Source organism: Thrips palmi, unplaced genomic scaffold (genome assembly GCF_012932325.1).
Source record: "Thrips palmi isolate BJ-2018 unplaced genomic scaffold, TpBJ-2018v1 HiC_scaffold_8, whole genome shotgun sequence".
NCBI classification, from domain to species: domain Eukaryota; kingdom Metazoa; phylum Arthropoda; class Insecta; order Thysanoptera; family Thripidae; genus Thrips; species Thrips palmi.
In genome coordinates this window covers 14,305,689-14,319,630 of record NW_023144635.1, presented here as the reverse complement: position 1 = coordinate 14,319,630, position 13,942 = coordinate 14,305,689, and the positions used below count along the sequence as shown (strand labels likewise).

The 13,942-nt window shown below is 46.6% G+C and overlaps 2 protein-coding genes across 2 annotated transcripts; one reads left to right on the top strand and one right to left on the bottom strand.

The window, feature by feature from the left end:
• Positions 1–4,583: 4,583 nt before the first annotated feature.
• LOC117653426 lies at positions 4,584–5,215 on the bottom strand. The gene is made up of 3 exons (XM_034399086.1): positions 5,128–5,215; positions 4,941–5,058; positions 4,584–4,842 (listed from the first exon to the last, which is right to left on the bottom strand). Exons 1-3 carry the CDS (start codon positions 5,182–5,184, stop codon positions 4,706–4,708), a joined length of 312 nt encoding a protein of 103 aa, XP_034254977.1. The 5' UTR covers positions 5,185–5,215; the 3' UTR covers positions 4,584–4,705.
• Positions 5,216–7,030: 1,815 nt separating this feature from the next.
• LOC117653394 lies at positions 7,031–12,418 on the top strand. Its single transcript, XM_034399038.1, has 4 exons — positions 7,031–7,288; positions 9,886–10,148; positions 10,748–10,841; positions 11,676–12,418. Exons 1-4 carry the CDS (start codon positions 7,241–7,243, stop codon positions 12,063–12,065), a joined length of 795 nt encoding a protein of 264 aa, XP_034254929.1. The 5' UTR covers positions 7,031–7,240; the 3' UTR covers positions 12,066–12,418.
• The last annotated feature ends 1,524 nt before the right edge of the window (positions 12,419–13,942 follow it).

Sequence of the window (13,942 nt, the reverse complement as noted above, 5' to 3'; positions counted from 1 at the left end):
CACAGAGTTTACAACTTTGTATGGAACTTGGATGTCATTTTCAAGTTCAAGCATTTTAGTTTTGGTGTTGACAACACCTTCAAATGTATCAATGAAATCATAGCCAATTAGATTTTCAGTAATATCAGCCTCATAAACTGGGAACCTATAAGTTTGGTTTCCGAACTTAACATCAGTCCACTCCGGCCCATACAGTGATGTCTTGTGTGATGTTGCACTCTTTAAGCGTAATTTAGAAACAGGTAAATTACGGGTCCTCTTAAAGACAGTTATAGTAGCTCCAGTATCAACGATAGCTTCTCTGGCCTCGCCTGCCACAAGGCAGTTTACCAGTGGGCCTTTCTTATGGGGAAAGCAAGCTGCACATTTTAATTTATGTGCTGGGTTAATATTTTCTTTGCCTAGATTGGGTTGATGTTTGCAAGCTTTAGTAATGACAGGAGGGGACACTTGAGTTCTTAGTACAGAAATAGGTTCGGTTTCCAATGGTCTTATAATTCTGGGGACCTCTATTTCCATTGGCTCAATAGAAGGCCTTATTGGTTTTCCGGCTTAGGAACGTATGGCATATTTACCTTACTGTCATTTTGTGTATTATTATTAGTTTGAGCGAGAGTGTTGTTGTGTTGGGGTGTCTCGTGCGTGCCTTGGAGTGGATTGTGTCTGGCATACCATGACATTGCTGCTTGATAAAGGTCTGGTGGGGCCTCAGGGAATCGGACATATGGTCCTCTAGAGTCACTGCTATTGTTGTTATACTGCCCCCTATTGTAACTGCCCCGACCTCTGCCCCTTGGGTGAGAGGTGCCTCTATAGTTGGTTTGCCCGTTAGAGTTTTGACTTTGATTTTGCTCGTAATTTGAGCTGTGTTCCTGATAGCGACCTTCAGCTTCATCAGCAATGCGAAGCCTGCAGTCTGGCTTAATATGACCGCGTTTCCCACAGTAGTAGCAAGTCAAGTGATTTTGACAGGCTGCAGCGAAGTGCCCTGGTTTACCACATGTGTGGCAATTCGAGTCACTGCCGGTTTGGCCACCCCGGCCTCTACCTCGGCCTCGGCCTCGGCCTCGGCCTCTGCCTCTGCCTCTACCTGTTTGTGTCCCTGTTCCAGGTGCTGCTTCCTGGTCGGTGTAGTTGACTTCAGCATTATCGTCTGAAATATCAACTTCTACCTTCCTGACCTTTTTACTGGGGGTCTCCGATGTCAGAGACAGTGCCCTATTCACATGGGTGAGTGCTTCTTCTACTGAGTTGACCGATGCATAGCAAATACGCTCAGCCACCTTCCTATCTGTTAACCCTTTGATGAAAGCCTTAACACCGGCTTGATCCCTATCGATTTGATTGCTGTTTGGCATGTAATCTACCACAGCTTCCTTTACCTTCTGAGCGTAATCTCTCAGAGTTTGTCCCTCTTCTTGTTTAAGTGACTCATAAACTCGAGTCCTTTCCCACAACTCTCTCCTGATATGGAAAGTGTTTTCTAACTCAGCATCTAAATTAGCAAATGTTAGTGGTCTATTTTGTGTAGTCAAGGTGCGAATGACCTTGGTAGCTTCCCCCTGGAGGGCCTGCAGTAGGAACGCCCCTTTGTCCTGTTCGGACCAGTTTTTGTGTTCTGCGATGCTCAGAAATTGTGCTCTGTAGACATCGTATCCCGTGCTACCATTGTACGGTGGTACATAGCCAGATGTGGAAGTGACTGTAGCTGCTGGTTGCATGTGTGCTGGAGGAGCGCGATTAATTAGGTCACGCATTAGATTGTAGAATTGTTGGGGCTGAGATTATCTTGCTGATCGCGCCTATCTTCGCGGCGGTAGGGGTGCGCGCGCCGACGGCGGCGTGGCGCCTGGTCGTACTCGTCGTCTTCCTCGTCATTATAATCATGATCCGCACCAGGATTGTCGTCCCAGTCCATTACATCGTCGCGCCCGGGCGCGCCGGCCTGCTGGCCGTGGTCCCTGACTCGCGGCTCGGGCTGCTCGTCGTGATCGAGGTCGTCGTCGTCCTCGTCGGTATCGTAACCGTAGCGGCGTAGCGGCCTGATAGCACGGCGGGGGCGGTCCGGTGCTTGCCCTGCGCCTAAACCTCCGCGTCCGCGCCCTCGGCCTCGGCCACGGCCTCGGCCTCTACCGCGTCCTCGCCCGCGTCCTCTACCGCGTGGGGCAGGAACGCCCGGTTCGTCGTGTTGCTCGCGGGGTACTTCGACTTCCTCGACGTCGAGGGGGACCGGCGCGTCGGCCATGGTTGGGTAATCAGTCCCACCAGCGGCGGTTGTACAAGATGGTGTTCAAAGGGCGGCGCCTTTGCTGGACGGGGCGGATTCGCGGCGTGGGGCGCGTGGGCTCGTCGGACGGGGGCGGCGCTGTGTAGACGCGCACTGGGGTTTTATGTTCAACAAGATTGCCCTTGTTATCCCAGGTAATTACTGTGCAGTAATCTATGTGTACTGTGTTGCAGGACGACGCGGTGTTCACTTCGCGAGGAACTTCGGCTTCAACGACAGATGCAGTTGGGTGTGGGGAATGGGACATAGCACTTGACTTTAATAAAGTTTTGACTTGATTTCAAGCCTCTAATTTCTAAGTTAAGACTAGTTCACTCACTCCTTAAAACTAGCACAGCTCGATGCCAGCTGGTCACTTTGACACAGTGGCAGAGTAGGCCTTTAACTAGCCTCACCACAGCACGAATTCACTCAGCAGGCGAAGTGCAGGTGATCATCAATGCGCGGAGAGGACCGAATTTGCAGCTTTACAGGTCATGCGGCAATTCACGCAGCAATTGAATGCAGGTGATCATGCGTTATGGGTAGTAGGCTGTCAATTCCTTGACCAATCATTTGCCACGAACAATTTCACACAGCAGGCGAAGTGCAGGTGATCCTTGTTAATTTTGAATGATTGATGTTTGCTTGATACGTGAGCAGACGATTTCACACAACAGGCGAAGTGCAGGTGAGCCTCACTTGTCCACGTAACAAATCAATTTATTTCTAGCTGCAGCACTCGCGTAGGCGATTTCACACAACAGACGAAGTGCAGGTGAACCTCACGTTACTTGTGTACTGCAGTGATTCCGTTCCATAAGTGAGCAATTTAACGCAACAGGCGAAGTGTAGGTTATGACTGTTCACTCAGGTAGCAGATGTCTTAACTATTTCTAGCACTCCCTTGTACTCCTGTTGGACACACTCAAACCTTGCGGCGAGTTTCCAACACTCTTTTTCACTCAGAGTCACTCTCGAAAACCTAACCTCTGAAGTCAGGTGGGGCCTGGCCTCAGTGGCTAAGCTCGATTCAATTACACACACAAGTATCCACTTTCGTTAGCTTGAGTTAGCAGCTTTTTCAATCACGATTCACACGCTGGTATTGGTTGTGGTGGGCCTCTACCAGCTTCAAGTTCACACACTAGCACTCACTGACTCGAAAACTGCTAAGTTCAAACTCTCGCGCTATCACTCACTCTCCTCCCCCCTAACAGGGAAGGCATAGACCGACCTTAACCTCAAAGCCCGATTAACCGCTGTGACCAGTGTTATAGTGTGGCAGTGTAAGGGACTCGGAGGGAAAGGGTAGTCGAAGGTCTCGTGGAGACGGAAGCTTCTGTATTATCAACAAGGTGACCGTGTACAGAATGGTGGCTGGCGCCAGACAGCGCGCCTTTATATTACAGATGCAGAAGAACATAAGGAAGAACAGTATGGTGGAGAGTGGGGGCGCATGGCCAATGGGATTTAGGAACCAGGGTATTTGAGGGAAGAACGGAAAGAAGAAGGGTTGAGGTCCTGGCCAGGATCACTAGGGCAGTGGTTAGAAAACTGGGGAATGACCATCTAGAGGCCGTGCTTTGGTTATGTTCTCTATTATTTCATATCATAACATTATCTTTCTGTAATGATGTGCTAGGTTATAAATATTCCAAAAGTGCTAAGAGTGTTGATGACAGCTGCTTGACTAGCTCCTCTGAAATACTAGTAGGTGCTGAGGAAAGCTTGTTATTGCAGTCAAATGATGTCAAAGTAAGCAATGATAATTCAGTAAGATTTTTTTCATAGAGTAATCAGGAACGGTATTGTCTACTATAGTGGTTCTTTTTCTAAGACAAATGTGTTTGATGACAGCTGTGTTAGGTTGCATGATAATAAGTATGTTTATATAGACAAACTAGTTCTTTCATCATCAAACAATATAATGTGTGTTGTTAAGCCAATAGTAATTGCAAGAGAATTAATTCCTGCCATAAAGCAGTGTTCATTCGATTGCTTTGGTGATACTAGTATTGTTCCATTTAGTGACGTTGCAAGAAAATGTGTGTTCATATCATTTAGTAACAAAAACTTTGTCTGTGAAATCCCTAACTTGTATGAGCGTGATTAGACTGTTGTCAAATTATTTAGGTTTTTTCTATTCTTTTATGCATTAGTTTGTAAATAAATAAATAAAGCAATAATTAGCATAATATTTTAAGCAATAGTTCAGCATATAAATGAAAGTCACCAAACTGGATAATCTTGTAAGATTTTATTGAAACAAACTCTTTTAAATTTATGACCAACAATTTTACTGCTAGAAATTATAACGATTGAAGATTCTGCCAATTATATGTCTTGTCAAATTGCAGTTGTGAGGAATTTATAACAAATAAATGCTTCTTATGATTAATGGTCTTACTGTCCATCTTTGAAATTTCCATAAGTTGATCACGGTCTCCAAGTCCTGGTGCCTCTGCCTCCTCCCCGAGAACTTCCGAAACTTAAGCGTTGTCCCTCGGAGAAGGGGAAGGACAAAGTACTCGCCCTGCTGCCCCTGCTGGGCTCTCGGTTTACCCGTCGCGAATCTGAGTACAAAATGAGTGATCGTAGATGACTATCGCTTCAGCGGGTCTGAGGCTATGAGGCTGAACTTGCGGCGGGTTCCATGGTACACCCAACATACCTTGTAAACTGCTGATGTAACTCTCGATAGCATTAGCACTACGGCCGAGCATAACGATTTTTTCGGTCAGTTCTCCGGGAATCCTGACTCGGTCCCGTTCGGCTCTGCGAATTTCGGCCTGTCGATGTAAACCAAACCTTTCTGGCACATTCAGAATTCCAATAATTGATTAATGTTAAGCACTCACGCGAAAGTACGCTGCTATTTCCTCAAGATCGCGTATTTGACGACCAATATCACTCATTTTGTAGCCCGACGCGTAGACAATGTTTGCAGTTTTCCGCGGCGCTGCAAGAATGCCGTGGCTTGGTTGCTCGCGCGCGGGGCGTTGCTGTTCGAAGGCGATCAGCAACGCTTAAAAGGCGCAGGAAGCGCCTGGCGGGGAAGCACCAGGAAGCACCGGGAGGGGCTCGGCCGGGCGCGGGGCGCTCGTGAATGCGAAACGCCTGTGAAGTGCCGGGTAGGCCACCGCTTGCCTGTCGTGTTGGTAGTGTTGCCTACCCGGAGAGTGGCAGGCGCGCAAGGCACGGCTTCCACAGGCGCGGGCTTGCAGCCGCGCGTCCTGGGAGCGGTCCTTTAACGATATATGGGTCCGCTATGCAGCGCCCACAGCGGATACCGTGCCATAGCGGATCCGGCAAGGCTGCACCGGATCCACTATGCAGCGCCCACAGCGGATACCGTGCCATAGCGGATCCGGCAAGGCTGCACCGGATCCGCTGAGGCTAAGAGCGGATCCGCTACGGGCTATACCGGATCCGGTGTGGCTCGGAGCGGATATCGCAAATCGGCACCGGATCCGCTGAGAACGTACCGGATCCGCTCAGAACGTACCGGATCCACTAAGATCAAAGCGGATTTTCAGACCTGGGTTTGCGTTCAAACCGAGTCAACGATTCCCATGATGTATTGCACCCTGGAGTGCAGTAATTTAGTTTTTGCATTGTTTTGCTATAATCCTACAATAATAATCCTTTAATTCCCTTAATTTGTGGAATAGGTAATAGAGCCTTTGAAAGTAATATTTTTCACATTGTTTTGCTGTAACATTTTATTGCATTTTCGCATTGCAATTTTTGTATGCATTTTCGTTTAAAAGTGACACTTTACTGCGAACTGTAGCTATAAATTTGTATTGCTGATTTTAAGTATTCACCTATGCAAAAAAACTTTAAAATAGATGCTGTATATAAGATCTTTTGAATACGACCCCTCGATTTGACTTATTCGGTATAGGAATAAAGTCTTGGTACACTGGTGGCCAACAAATGTGACGTATTAGTTGGAGTGTGACTTTTGTCACGTTCGTTTGAATATGATGTCACATTCGTTTGAACGTGGCTCAACATTCAAACGAATGAGACATCATATTCAAACGAACGTGACAAAATTCACCAACGAACGAATGTGACGTCTCACTCGTCGACTACCAGTGATGTGACCGTCAACGTGTTAACAAGTTTTTAGTGTAGAGTTGTGTTCATAGTTTTTCTTTCAGTGTAGATGTACTCTGCAAACGCAAGTGTGTGCATACCACGCACTTAAAAAGTGTATGCCTCCATGCACACTGTTTAAAACACTTTTTTTAAACAGTGTGCATGGAAGCACACAGATTTTAACTGTGCGCCCAGGCCCAGGACCTTATGCAGCACTGGTCACTCTGCAAACTCAACAGTGTACTCAGTACACTCAAGTTAGAGTGTGCTTATGAGTACACACTTTCAGCTGCATAAATTGCCAGGCGTGCTTAGGTGTGTACTCATCTGAGTACACGCTAGTTAGAGAGTACTCATCCGAGTACACGCTAGTTAGAGTGTCCTCATCCGAGTACACGTTAGTTAGAGTGTCCTCATCCGAGTACACGTTAGTTAAAGTGTACTCATGAGCACACTCTAACTAGAGTGTACTGAGTACACTGTTGAGGTTGCAGAGTGCAGGCACGCTGTTTTAAAGTGTGTGCCTGGCAACCACTACTGATTTAAACAGTGTGCGCACACATTCTAAAGTGCACACTCTAGAGTTTGCACGGTAAGAGTGGCGGCGCGTGTTGCAGCACGACGGTGCGGCGGGACGTGAGCACGGGCGGCCGGTCCATCCTCGTGGAGGCCCTGCGCGACGCCTCGGGCCGCACCCTGACGGACGTGGACGCGGAGCTGCGGGGCCTGCGCCGCAGCAAGTGGCGCCTGGGCGTGTGGCCGGGTGTGTTCGAGCGCAAGCTCCTGGACGGGTGCGAATGGCTGCTCTCCACCCAGCGGGGCCCCTCCGCCGTGCTCGTCAGCGTCAAGGCGCCCACGGGCCGCATGGTGTTCGCCGCCTGCCCCGCGACGGACTCCCTGGACAGCCTCAAGGTGAAAGCCCACTCTGCAACCTCAACAGTGTACTCAGTACACTCTAGTTAGAGTGTGCTCATGAGTACACTTTAACTAACGTGTACTCGGATGAGGACACTCTAACTAACGTGTACTCGGATGAGGACACTCTAACTAGCGTGTACTCGGATGAGTACTCTCTAACTAGCGTGTACTCAGATGAGTACACACCTAAGCACGCCTGGCAATTTATGCAGCTGAAAGTGTGTACTCATCTGAGTACACTCTACTTAGAGTGTACTCATGCGAGTACACGCTAGTTAGAGTGTACTCATGAGCACAGTCTAACTTGAGTGTACTGAGAACACTGTTGAGTTTGCAGAGCACACGCTTTATTACTATGCATTGCAAAGCCGGTGGTAAGTTTTACTTGCCACAAATTTGGCAAGCCGTTTTGAATGCCAAAAATTGGCAAGCTTGGCCCGCAAATACTTTGGCAAGCTTAGGCAAATTTGGCAAGCTTATGAAGATTGCCGACCAAAGCTTGCCAAATTTTGGCATCAAAACGGCTTGCCAAATTTGTGGCAAGGAAACTAACCACCAGCTTTGCAGTGTGTGGTTTCTTGTGCACAAGCCATGCACGAAACTGTGCGCTGACCCCGCACTCCGATGTACGGTAAACTCCGTTACAGCAAATCCCGTCAATAAAGTTAGCGCTGGGCCATTCCACGCCAAACCACCGAACCCCTAAAATGACCTATCTCAGATTTAACTTATTTTTGGTTGACTTGTAGGGACCAACCCCCCGAACTCCCAAACCAAAGGATTTTGAAAAATATCAAACGGTTTAGGAATAGCAGCACTTTGAATATCGAACTTTTTACTTAAGTTTTATTTCACTTTTTTCATGAAAATTTTTTTTTTGAACGCCAGTGAGGGTTTTTGTTTATGATTTCCTTTCTGATAAGTCCAAAGAAAGGTTGAAGTGGGTTAAGCACTCTGGTGCTTCCAATTAGGATATTTTTACTTGGGGAAATTAGTCAAAATTACTAAAAATTTGCGCTACTGAAAATACGTTGTCATGGATTTGGCTCATTTTTTGGTCAAATGAAGGTAGTTATTGGTCGAACAAATCCCTGAAATAAAACCTTTGACTTGGGCACATCTTCAACTTAACGGGAAGAAAAGTTGATATTTCACTATTAACGGTTTCGTTAAAATGACCTGAGCACCAACAGTTTCTTCTCGTATGAAGTTCTAGGACTCAAAATGAGATGAATATGGATGAAAATCAATTCAATTCTATCAAAAGTTGTTCCGTGGTATCAGCGGTTCATTACACGACAGTTGTCAGGCCAGTACATACGGCATTTGAAGTAAAATGTGGGGTGTCCAGTTCTTCCCCTGTCCAGTTTTTCCCCGCCCTGACCCTACCTGGAGGTACAGCGTTTACCGTACCCTTAGAGGTACGGTGTTTACCGTACTTGGAAGTGAGGCGATTCCCGTAGTTTGTACAAACACGGTAAAAGTGCCGCTTTGAAATCCAAGGGGATGCCTTGTTTATTTCCAAGGGGTTTGAGTGAATTTTCAAAGTGGTCCAAATCAAGGTCTTCTTATAGAAATGGATTCGTCTCGACAAGACAAACAAAAAATGTCAACACATCTCATTGGTTTGGATGGAAAATGACAACGTTACTAAGCTTCAAAAGTTCCTAAAAGGTCATTTTTTGAACATATTTTAAAGCTTGTAGGTGAATAGTTTTTTATTTTCCATCCAAACATATGACATGCCATGACATTTTTTGTTTGTCTTGACGAGACGAATCCATTTCTGTAAGAAGATCTTGATTTGGACCACTTTGAAAATTCACTTGATTTGGACCACTTGGAAAATTCACTTAAACCCCGTAGAAATATAACAAGACATTCCCTTGGATTTCAAAGCGGCACTTTTAACGTGAAGTTGAAAAGATCTCACGTTGAATTCAATTCCAAAGAGTTTGAGTACATTTTGAAAATCGTCTAAATTGACTGTGATGTCAAAAAATGAATGCCTGTTGACAAGTGCATTGTACAAATTAAGGTGATCGCCGTACTTCCAGGTACAGTAAACGCTGTACTTCTAGGTACGGTAAACACCGTACTTCTATGGGTACGGTAAACGCTGTACTTCTGGGTACGGTAAACACCGTACTTTTAAGTACGGCAAATCCTGTTAATAAATTAACGGCGAATACCGTACATTTTTCTCACAGTGTAGTGCATAAGGGGTAGGGTGGTGTCTGCATCAGGAAGCGTGTACATGGCATGTATGCGCTAGTAAGTGCATGCTTGGCAGGCATGCGCTAGCTAGAGCGTGCTTGCAGGCATGCTCCAGTTAGAGCATACAATGTACACTCTTCGATTTGTAAAGTACATGCGTATTCTTGTGAAAGTTCATTGTAATTCGAAAATCTCTAAAAATGGTTTAACTACAGAAACTTTGTGAAATTCGCATTAATTTGTCTAGAATTAACATGAAATCCATGCAATTCATTGCCGTTCTTCAAAATTCTTAGCAATTTGTCCCAATCCATTTCAATTCCTCCAAATTTTAGAAAGGATGCACCGAAATTTAAGCACATCCCTCGCTGCAGGTGACCGTGGAGGTGTTTCCTCTTGCCCCTGGCAAGCCCCCTGTGCTGGTGCAGCTGGGAGCAGATCCCGCGGACACGGTTGAGACGCTGCGCTGGGGGGCTGTCTTCAAATCCACTCCAATCCCGAAAGGTCATCGCGCTATCGGGTTAGTCGCTCAAAACCCGAGCTTCGGGCTCTTCATGGAGGACCGGGAGCTTCCCTTGAAGGGGACTGTGGCCGAGTGCGGCATCACCAGCGGGGCCAGGCTGTGCTTCCGGAGAAGGTAAGGGCACTCTAAATTCCAGACAGTGGCGTCCCGGCCTCCCCACATTTTGCGGTTTTTCGCCTCTAGCGGTCGAACGATGTATTTTACACATAGTCAACCTATACATCGTTTCAATCGTCTTCGCCCGTTCTTTGAAATGCACCATTTAAATTCTCTTTAGAGTATATACTCTTCATTCCTAACCCTGTAACTGCAAGGGCGATACTTTTAGTACCTTTTTAGGCAAGAGAATTGAGCATCGCCAATGAGCGGCCTTACGGAAAAGAACTGCCTTCAAAACGGCAATACTTCAAAAAGGGGGGGGGGAGTCCAACCCACCGCCAGTCGCTTCAGCCAGTCGATTTGGCCCAAAATTCAAAAGCCTGCGTACAGCTTCGCAGCTCAAACGATTTGTTGAAGAACGTCCAGCATTATTTGGAATATGCCTCTTGTAGAAAGCTGTTCCCACTGAACGCAATTGTGATAAAAAGAATTTAATTTTTCGTGTGTCATTCTTAAAACTCACACATGCTTAGAATGTTTCTTAAGATTTTCTCCGTGTGGGGTGTCATACACGCGTGGAAACACACAGCCTACTTAACTTTTCTGTTTCGCAGGGATTCGGATCTTGACTCACGAAAGATGCAGATCTTCGTCAAATTTATGAGGAGCACTACGGCGATCCAGTGTTTTGAATGGGATACAGTTCAGGTAAGCTAAGATCCCGTCTCGGCACTGCTTCTTACGGGGTTTTAACCCCTTTCTTTGACCTTGTGACTTTCTTCTCACCCCTTAGTATTTGCTGAAGATGCTCTTTTTATAACTAAACAACTCTGCAAACTCAACACTGTGCTCAGCACACTCTGTTCAGCGTGTACTCACAAGTACACTCCGACAAGAAAGTACTCAGATGAGTACACTCCAACGAGTGTGCTTAGATGAGTACACTCCAACGAGAGTGTGCCTTGATGAGTACACTGTAACGAGAGTGCGCTCAGATCCTGGAAAGACATGCAGTTGAGTACACGCTCGTCGGAGTGTGCTCGTGAGCACACGCTGAAGAAAGTATACTCGTCAGTACACGCTAAAGAGAGTGTTCTGAGTACACTGTTGAGTTTGCAGAGAAGGTACGTGTGCGCCAGACAGTGGCGCCGTGGTTTTTTTTTATAATGATAAAGAATGCGTTGGTATACAGTAGTTGTCCTTGGTACTAACATTTGTGTGAACATGACACAGCATCCGGGTTGCTAGCCATTTCCTTCAGTTGTTTATTTAGTGTGCCTTCACTCTCATTCCAGGAACGTGACATCACGTTGACAAAGTGTCACGTTCGTTTCAGCATTGTGTCACATTTGTTTTGGTGTGAATTGGCTAAAAATCAGCTTCTTCACGTTCAGACGAACGTGACACAATGCTTAAACAAACGTGGTATTTTGTCACCGTTTCAACGTGATGTCACGTTCCTGGAATGAGAATGTTGCGTTATGTAAAGACCTTGAAGAAATTTGAAGAACCGATAGAAATTTGCTGTCGGTTGTGTTTCAGGCGGTCAAGGACCGTGTTGGTCTTGAGACTGCGTCTAAGGAGATGTACCTCATGATGCGAGCGCCGCTCGAAGACGAGCTCACTCTCTGCGAGTCTGGCGTCGGGGATCAGTCCTTTCTGCACTTGATGCTGAGAATTCGCGGCGGTGGGAGCTCTTCATCGTCGGTCGGAGCGGCGCAGCCCGCCGGCCAAGCACAAGCAGGCCCTGAGGGCGCTCAGCCCATCGCCTCCGCCACTCCGCCTGCTCAGCCCACCGACACCCTCGCAGTGGGGAAAATAGTAGCAGGCAAATTCCTGCCTCCAGAGAAGACAAGGACCTGCCACTTTCACATCGATGACGAAGGGCCCGCCCCGAAGCTGCAATTTGATATCTTCGTTGATGAGGCCTGATTTCAATAAGATTCTTGATTGATTCATTTTTTTTTTCGTGATAAGCCCTGAAAGAAACCTTAGGGAAAGAAACCTTAAGCTTCTTAATTTTTTTGTCTTGTATATAAGTAAGTTTGTGACAACGTCATGAACGATTGCTTGGTGAAGATTTTATGTTTATTCCGTGATGAGCCTTAATCGTGTGAAAGAAACCTTAAGCTTCTTCAATTCTTTTGTTTTATCTATAAGGTTGTGTCAAAAGCATGAATGATTACTTTATAAAGTTTCTCCTTTATGATTAAACAAGCGAGACACTATCTACAACAAGCGGCCTTTTTTCTGCCTTCACACTGTCAGAAATTTTGTCGTAAATTAGCGACCAAAAATTCACTTATTTTCATAGCGACGGAAGTCGTTCTTAAACAACTTCGTCGTAACTGAACGACTAAAAAGTCATTCCTCTACGATAATGTCGTAATTGCGATTATATATTTTAAAATCTGAAATCCCCGAAAAGTTGGTGAATAGTTAAAATTTTGCTCGCTTATTTACGATTTGTGTTGTTCATTTACGATTCATAAGACAAATTTACGACCAGAGTCGCAAATGTACGACTGAAGTCATAACTTCACGTCATATTCCATAGATAAACGAGGAAGGTTTACGCCAGACCGCGTCTTGTCGTAACAGGCTTCGCGATGTCTCGCTGCCTGTTCCTCCAATCCGCGCCTGGCGTACCTACCTTGCACTGTAAAAAAATATCGTGAATTTACGAAATATTACTACACGATATGATTCATAAAAAAAGGTAATTGTTTTGTCAATTTACAAATTGTATCGCAATCATACAAAATAACTAGCCAGGGGAAGGCCTTCGGCCTCGATGCTGAGCTGGATTTAGTGATCGAGATTGGGCGGGCGGTCACCGCCCGACGGAAAGCAGACTGCAGCGCCGCACCCCGGCGAGCTTCGGACACTCTAAAACCGAACAGCCGAAGGTGTCTCCGGTTCGACTCCGGTTCGCGCCTAAACGGCCTCCTCCACCCGCACCTCACCCCTCGCCTTGTGCTAGACCCGAGAGGTGCTGCCATCTAGGTGGCTAAACGCCGGTCGGGCGCACGGGTAACCGGCCGCCCCGGGCTGAAATCTCGGGCCGGGCGGCCGCCCCGCCCGACGAGCGTTTGGGCGGGCTGGGCGGCCGCCCGGCCGGCAAAGACGTCGGGCGCGCCATGGCGTCGCCGCCCGCCCAATCACGAACACTAGCTGGATTCTGCTGGAGATGGAAATGCATTTTCATGTAGTAAATTGGATGTGTTTTTTTTGAAAATGAGCCCTTTTTTTTTTGGGGGGGTGATAGCCAGGAAGTATGCTTTTGCGCGAAGGATTGTGATTCGGCAATGGTTGGTTTCTCCTTGAATCGACGGGAAGGGTATTTAATAATCTAAAACTAAATTTTTCCCAAACCCAAACCTAACCTAACCTAACGGGCTCGTGACAGATCTTACTCTACTCGTGACAGATCTTACCCTACTCTCGACAGATTTTATTCTCAAACTAAATGGTCCAACCAAACCTAACCTAACGGGCTCGTGACAGATCTTTCTCTACTCGTGACAGATCTTTCCCCACTCTCGACGATCTTATTCTCAAAATAAATGATCCAACCAATCCTAACCTAACCTAAGGGGCTCGTGACAGATCTTACCCTACTCTCGACGGATTTATTCTCAAACTAAAGGTCCAACCAATCCTAACCTAACGGGCTCGTGACAGATCTTTCCCCACTCTCGACCGATCTTATTCTCGGTCCAAAACCAAACCTAACCTAACGGGCTCGAGACAGATCTTCCTCTTCTCGCGAAAGATCATACCCTACTCGCGACAGATCTTATGGAGCT

Bases quoted from the DNA above. Each gene is read 5' to 3' on its own strand.
- LOC117653426 (XM_034399086.1), bottom strand. From the start codon at position 5,184: ATGAGTGATATTGGTCGTCAAATACGCGATCTTGAGGAAATAGCAGCG. The intron at 5,059-5,127 runs GTGAGTGCTTAA...TTACATCGACAG, and splicing joins AAATAGCAGCGTACTTTCGC to GCCGAAATTCGCAGAGCCGA. The intron at 4,843-4,940 runs GTATGTTGGGTG...TTTTGTACTCAG, and splicing joins TTACATCAGCAGTTTACAAG to ATTCGCGACGGGTAAACCGA.
- LOC117653394 (XM_034399038.1), top strand. From the start codon at position 7,241: ATGGTGTTCGCCGCCTGCCCCGCGACGGACTCCCTGGACAGCCTCAAG. The intron at 10,149-10,747 runs GTAAGGGCACTC...TCTGTTTCGCAG, and splicing joins AGGCTGTGCTTCCGGAGAAG to GGATTCGGATCTTGACTCAC. The intron at 10,842-11,675 runs GTAAGCTAAGAT...GTTGTGTTTCAG, and splicing joins TTGAATGGGATACAGTTCAG to GCGGTCAAGGACCGTGTTGG.